We start from the raw sequence: 6,908 nt of genomic DNA on the forward strand, positions 1-6,908 counted from the left end.
CTCTCTCACACACACACACACTTCCCCTCCCTCTCCCTCACCCCCCTGCCCGAGCAGGAAGGTCAGCCACCTCTCCCACATCGGGGGGCTGCTGGGCGGCCTCTTCGTGTCCTTTGCGTTCCTGCCAAACCTCAAGGACCGCCGCTTCAAGTCGATGCGCCGCATCGTGGAGCGCACGTGGGGCCACCGCCTGCCGCGGGCGGCGCCGCGGGAGCACAAGTCGTGCTGGCGCAGCAACAGGTGGCTGTACTGGCTGTGCATGACGGTGTGCCTCGCCGCGGTGCTGTTCCTGTACGTTGCGCTGCCCGTCTGGATCTGGATTTGGAAGCTGCCGCGCCTGACGTGCCCCGTCGTGGAGGGGCTGGCGTGAGCCGCCGCGGCCGAGAGCAGCCGCGATCTTTTTTGTGCGAGCGAGGCGCGTCGCGCGGGCAGGTGTCGGCATTGGGATCATTTCGTTGCCAGCCCAGCGTGCCGGCCCGCCCTGTGGCGGGGGCCTGGGTCATCCAGGGATTCTTTATTCGCTGACTGCAAGTGGCTTTCAGATTCTTTTTACCCAGGACCAAGGTCATTGCTGTATTGGCGGACTTTTGCCGGCCTGATGTTTTTCGCAGGCCCAAGTGTTTTGTCATAGGCCCCACCCCCCCCCCCTGCCCCCCCGGGCCCTGCCACCGGACTGCTGTCTGTGCCCAAGACGCCCGCATGGGCTGCAATCAATCACATCACCTGCCTTATTGATCCATGTTGTATGGCCCTCTATTCCAATCAGTTGTCCGCTTATGTAACACACGCATGCAGAGGCAGGCGCTAGCATGACAGCTCGAGCTGCGGGCAGTGTTGACGGGGTCATGCCCTGCGCTGCCAATGACAACATCAAAGCAGTGCTGCAGCGCGACTCATGTTTGAGTACAAGTGCATGTACTATGGGTGTTTCATTTCAAACAACAAGGTCCCAGAATTTACGGTAGATCGCAGTATCGCGCATGCACGACTAGTTCTTCGTGCACGCCGCATCAAACCACCGTATGCTGACCTCGATAGCATACCGCACTCACATAGCTTGCAATCCGAAGCTTGGCGTGCCAGGGGCTCGCCTGCGCGTGGTGATGAGCAGCAGCGGCGCGGACGCTGGTGGGGCTGTCGCAACTGGGCGTATCGTCACAGACACTGCTGCCATCCGCCAGGTTCGCTGGCTGGGCATCGTAATGCCACGTGGCTGTTTGATTGAAGATTCCCCGCCGCGCCGCGTGCGGCGTCTCCCATTCAATGACGAGGATTGTTCTCTGTCTTGCCCTGGGCCTTGGGCAACGCCCGGTCCGATGCAGATCGCCGCGGCTGCCAAGCGCGTGGCTGTGCTGGGCATCAAAACTGAGAAACAGGCGGGCCAGCCGGCTTACTACGTCCCGCAGTACCTGCACGGCGCCGGCGTCGAGGTCGTGCCGGTGCGCCCAGTGCTGCCGCTGCTCTTGCTGCTGCTCCTGCTGCTGCTCCTGCTGCTGCTCCTGCTGCTGCTCCTGCTGCTGCTCCTGCTGCTGCTCCTGCTGCTGCTGCTCCCGACGCCGCCCCAGCAACCGCCGCCAGCGCCGCCGCCGCCGTCGCCGCCGCTGCCGCCGCCGCCGCTGCTGCTGCTGCTGCTGCTGCTGCTGCTGCTGCTGCTGCTGCTGCTGCTCGCCCCGTGCCAGGGCTCGGCGCGCAGCAGCGGCCGAGCGTTGAGCTGCCTTCAGCTGCCGGCTGTCGCACCACGTGCCGCGCCCGCTCCCCGCCGACGTGCCAACTACTGTCCCCATGGCAACCTTGCGGCCAACCCTGTGCCCAAACCAGGTGCCAGTGTTCTATCCGGAAGTCACGGAGATCCTGGGCCGACAGGTGTTCAGAAGACTGGCAGACATCCCCGGTGCGCCTTGCCCTGCAGGGCAGCAGTGGCCCGAGCGCGCACCGGCCCGGCGGCCGCCCCCAGCTTCGCGCGCCCCTGCGCTGCGCGGCGCCGCAGGAGGGCTGATTGGCGCAGGGAGGCGCGCCCGAGCGGCTGGGCCCCAACGGGCCCGCCCCTTGCAGTTGCCATGCTGCTGCGTCGGGGCCAGAGCTGCGCGTGGACGCACCTCCGCAGCGCCTCTCATGTGTGCCACGCACCGCGTCCCGCCCCCCTTCTTCATTCTTCAACCCCAAGGGCCGCCTGTCGACATCGTGGATGTCTTCAGGAAGCCCTCAGACCTGCCGCCCCACCTGGAGGACATCCTAGCCGCGAAGCCAAAGACCGTCTGGCTGCAGTCGGGGATCACACACCCGGAGTTCGAGGCGGCGCTGGCCGCGGCGGGCATCCAGGTGGTGGCTGACAGGTGGGGCGCTTGCCCATTTTTCCGCGCACGAGCTGCAGTTCCTTGGCTCACACGTATCATGCGGCCGCATGCGTGGCTTTTGAGCGCCTCAGGCCCTTGGCAGCAGGCAACTGAGGCTAACAAGGGTTGGCAGTGAAGCAGCCTGTTGCATGGTGAGGGGCATCACCTGTGCAATGCCCGAGGGGCGAGAATGCAACCGTCATCTGACGCCATCACAACGCCCCTGTGTTTGCCAGGTGTCTGCTAGTTGAGCACCAGGCAGCCGTCAGGGAGGGCCGCCTGTGAAGGCTCTGTTCCACTTAAACCCTGGATACACTACGCCTTGGCCTGACCAGCCTGCTGAGGGAGCAAGGGGTGGACAGGCTGAGGCGGCAGGAGCGAGAGCAGCGGCAGGGGCCCTTGCAAAAAAGCAAGGGCAGCAGCGGAGAGCGACAGGCAAAAGAGATATCTTCGCGTGAGCGTCTTGATCAGCGACGTCGGCGGCGGACAGCAGCAGACAGCAGCAATAACAGCAGGAGGCAGCAGCAGCAGCGGCAGCAGCAGCAGCAGACAGCAGCATAATAGCAGGAGCAGCAGCAGCAGGAGCAGCAGCAGCAGTATGGCGCGCACAAAGGGCGTCGCCCGCAAGCGCACGACGCCGCCGACGGACTTTGTGCTGGGCCCCTACGACCTGGCTGAGGGCGACACTGTCATCGGCAGGTTCCTGCTGGACAGAGGCAGCGACATCAAGTGGTACTTTGGGGTGCTGAGATTCAACACGGGCCCCGAATTCAGGCAGTGCACCTACGCCATCCACTACTGCGACGGGGAGGTGAAGATGTACACAGCAGAGCTGATGTACGACTTGCTGCGGGCCGGGCACATCCGCAAGGCGGTGGCCGAGGGCGGCGGCGCGGCCGCGGCGACGGCGGCGGCGGCGCCAAAGGCGACCAAGGCGGCCAAGGCGGCCAAAGTTTCGGGGGCCGCCGAGCGCAAGGGTGCCGGCGGCGGCAGGGCAGCGAGGGCGGTCGGGCGCGGGTGCGCCACGGCGCGGGGTGCAAGTTGATGTGTAAGTGTATCTGACCTTGGCGAGTCGTCTGGGGAGGGCATGATCCGCTTGACCGGCAGGGCAGGTGATAGCCTGTCGAGCCCTTTGCAGGTTGGCAGTGCTGGTGGGACCCATAAGCTGCATCCATGTGATTGCTGCACATCTTTTGGGCCAGGCCCTGCTGCCACCAGCCATGCTGTTGGCCAGTGCAACGACAGCTGAGAATCTTGGCGGCTCGCGCCCCCGGGCTGGGCCCAGCCGTAGCCACACATGGGGGAAAGGGGGCGATCTCACCCAGGCTGTGGGTCGCCACCCATGGGTGGGATCGGAGCCGATCGTGAGCCCCCAGTTGCCGCTTGGTGTACACAGAACCAGCGCCACTGTGCAGCATGCTTTGAGTGCCACGAAAAAGGGTGCATTTGTCCAGTGGTGAAGCGGGAAGGATCACTCGCAGCTTTCCAAGCTGCAAACAAGGAATGCGGCACGAGCCTGTGGCAGACCTGACTATCCTTGGACGTGCGCACAAGCACTTTGCGCGGGGTAAGCTCGCTCAACATACATTTGTATCGATGATTGTGAGTGCAATGCGTCTAGCGTCGATCTTCTGCTTCAAGCGTTGCGATGCCAGGGTGAGCGAGCGGCAGCATTCTCAGCGTGATCTGGCTGCGAGGCTCGAGATACTTGCAATGAGCAGTACACACTGAATTGAGACATCAAGTTTATCCCTGTATCCGGCCTCGCAGGTGGGTTCCCAGCTATCGAGCCTTGTCGACGCCCATTTTGTGTCGCCACAGAGGGTGCTTCATGAACTGGTCGTTTGGGGAAGTGCTCCTGCAGTTATTTAGGTGCCACTACATTCTGTACACATTGCAGCAACCTCCTGCTGCTGCGCCCCCTACGCGGTCGCTATGTGAGTACAGTCGGCTTGTCGCCCCTTCATCGCCGCAAGACAGGATGGCTCAGGCTGGGTACGCGCCGTCGTTTGGCGATGGTGCAGTGGAGCCCGGCTGGATGGGGACCAGGTTTCCCGCAGGGGCCACCTGTGAAGCCCCGGCGGGCGAGCGGGAGGAGGCGCTGCCGCCGCATGGGGCGCCAGTTGGGGAGGGCCAGGCGCAGCAGCAGCAGCTCCGCCAGGACGCCTTCTCGCCGCCGCAGCAGCAGCATTCCGCCTACAGCGTGCCTATTGTGACGGGCTCAGCGCCGCTGATTGGCAGCCACCAGTGGCATTCCATCACCACGCTCCCGCCTGATGGTGCCAACAGCGGAGGTGGCCAGTATGCAAGCGACCGCTTGCAGCATCACGGCAGCAGCGCGACACAGCAGCAGCAGCAGCAGCAGCAGCAGCAGCAGCAGCAGCAGCAGCAGCAGCAGCAGCAGCAGCAGCAGCAGCAGCAGCAGGAGCTCGTCACCGCCGGGCAGCTCCTGCCTTTTGTGAAGCACTACATGCAGCGGCTGACGACCAGTGAGTGCTGGCTGTTCTGTCTGAGCAGGATGGGGATACCGCAGAGGCATCCTGACCCTCGTCCTGACGAGCAGCTGCTCTGTGCCGATGATGAGGCAGGGCCCCAAATCGCCGGCGCCATGCTACCCCACTTGCCCGTGCGCAGACGTTGTGCACGTGCTGTTCTGGGCGGTGGACGCGGCTGGGGATGCGACACTGGCGGTGGTGGGCACAGACGTGAGGCAGACCGGCCACTTTGTTTACTCGGTGCGTCACGCGACGGAGATCGAAGCGGGTCGCGCCGCCAGCTGCTCAGCTGCCGGTCGCGCCGCATGTCTGCTGGGTTGACGGACGGGCGGGGTCCAGGCGGAATAATGGATGGCCGGGGATGCTGACACACTAGTGATATCACTGGACTCGTATCAAGCAGCCTTCGAGGGGGTCAAGTGAGATGCAACAAGTGTCGGGAGACGCGTGCGCCAGTTGCTGGCCGCCATTCACTGCAGCCCTGAACGCGTATTTCTTTCTCGCAGACCGTCAGCGACTGGACGGCGGGGCCGCCCCTGCGCTGCACCAACAGAGGGGTGAGCTACACTCATAACTGCATCTCAACAATGCTGCACCATGTTCGTCCTTTCGGGCACCCCGCTTGACCGAGAGATGGATCTCAGCACCCTGTAAAATAGGGTACAACATTTCTGTTGCGGCGCACGTTGTCTGTGCGCATGCTTGTCACCCCTTGCTTTGGCAAGACAGGAGGCTGTCCTAATAAACCCTAACAATATTGCTTGATCCTGCATCACCCAACTTATGAAACGACAACCATATGGGGACCCCCTGTCCGCGCCTTTTACAGAGGGTGCGCCGCGTCCGTGCGCTGATCGCGCGTTGCAGCCACCGCGCGCCTGCTGAACCTGCAGCACCTGTGATGTCTGGTCGATCGTGCCCCCGCCGCAGCTTTGCTGTCCCTTGCTCCATTCCAGCCACCCCTCACTTTGCAGCTGCTGCTGTGTGCGACAATACACTGACGCCCGCCCCCTCGCACCCCACCCCGACACTGTACCATCTCGGCCCTAATCGTAGATCTCATCCTCATCCTAATCTGAGTCCTACTTTCAATCCTAATCCCTGAGGCAACGCCAGGTGATGGAGTACCTGACGGCTCTGGGGGCGGCCGAGCCCGCGCAGGAGGGGCAGCCCCTGCGCGTGCCACCGCTGGCGCCGCACCACTGGCAGCAGCTCAACAGCGCCGAACTCAGCTTCCAGAGGCCGCGGCTGGACAGGTGAGGCTGCGGCCTTGCTGACCCATGGTTGGGGGGCTTGTGCGTGCACGCGGGGGCGTGCTTGGGGGTGTGATGGCGCGCGCTTGTCTTGCGTCCTAGTCTTGCGCCCTTCCGTGGGCAACGCTGGCCTGCACAACGACATCCAGCATCAGAAATCAGCGGACGGCTTGTGTGGAGTGGCTTTCATGTTCGTTTGACCTGCGTCATTGCAGCCACCGTTTGTCGGGCGGCTCAGCTCGACGTTCAGCATGTGCCCACTTGCGCACGCTCGCCTCACAGCACGACCTCGCACCCGCCGCCACCATTGGCCCATCCCACCGACCCTCAAATTCTGTCGCGCCCGCAGGCCGTACGACAGCTGGCGCGAGGAGGTCGGCACGCTGCCCGACGGGCGCCACTACAAGGTGAGTCATACATTGCAGCCATTACCGCGACTCCGCCGTGTGCCGGCCCATCCCCCAGGCCACTAACACTCTCTCAGAGGTTCGTTCGCAGCCAACATCGATCAAGCATCACGCTCAGCCTGGCTGCCCCTTCTATCCCGCCCACCCACCCCGCCGCCTGCAGAACTACTTTGTCGTCGACTCGGCACCGGGCGGGGAGCGCCTGATGGTGGTCGCGGAGGACGGCGTGCGCAAGGACAGGCGGTACGCCTACAAGGCGGCGCCAGACCTGGGCGGGTGAGCCGGCAGCTGCGAGTTCACACCCAAGCTAGCTTGAGCCCTTGTGGGCTGATGGAGCGAGTCCAGGCCGGCGGTTGGGGTGTGTCATTCGCACGGGAAGTGCGTCGTGTGTGTGTGTGTGTGTGTGTGTGTGTGTGTGTG

The 6,908-nt window shown here is 63.9% G+C and overlaps 3 protein-coding genes across 3 annotated transcripts; all 3 read left to right on the forward strand.

Moving 5' to 3' along the window:
- Nucleotides 1-57: 57 nt before the first annotated feature.
- MNEG_11949 (hypothetical protein) lies at nucleotides 58-370 on the forward strand (the record flags this gene model as incomplete). Its single annotated transcript, XM_014039577.1, has 1 exon — nucleotides 58-370. A coding segment is annotated over one exon (313 nt), but the record flags the coding sequence as incomplete, so codon positions are not given.
- A 946-nt stretch (nucleotides 371-1,316) lies between these two features.
- On the forward strand, nucleotides 1,317-2,618 carry MNEG_11950 (hypothetical protein; the record flags this gene model as incomplete). Its single annotated transcript, XM_014039578.1, has 4 exons — nucleotides 1,317-1,439; nucleotides 1,819-1,891; nucleotides 2,165-2,333; nucleotides 2,570-2,618. 4 exons carry the CDS (start codon nucleotides 1,317-1,319, stop codon nucleotides 2,616-2,618), a joined length of 414 nt encoding a protein of 137 aa, XP_013895032.1.
- A 313-nt stretch (nucleotides 2,619-2,931) lies between these two features.
- MNEG_11951 (hypothetical protein) lies at nucleotides 2,932-6,768 on the forward strand (the record flags this gene model as incomplete). The annotated part of the gene is made up of 7 exons (XM_014039579.1): nucleotides 2,932-3,350; nucleotides 4,314-4,822; nucleotides 4,968-5,068; nucleotides 5,335-5,385; nucleotides 5,945-6,084; nucleotides 6,431-6,488; nucleotides 6,652-6,768. 7 exons carry the CDS (start codon nucleotides 2,932-2,934, stop codon nucleotides 6,766-6,768), a joined length of 1,395 nt encoding a protein of 464 aa, XP_013895033.1.
- Between the last annotated feature and the right edge of the window lie 140 nt (nucleotides 6,769-6,908).

Source organism: Monoraphidium neglectum, assembly GCF_000611645.1.
Source record: "Monoraphidium neglectum strain SAG 48.87 unplaced genomic scaffold scaffold02983, whole genome shotgun sequence".
Taxonomy (NCBI): domain Eukaryota; kingdom Viridiplantae; phylum Chlorophyta; class Chlorophyceae; order Sphaeropleales; family Selenastraceae; genus Monoraphidium; species Monoraphidium neglectum.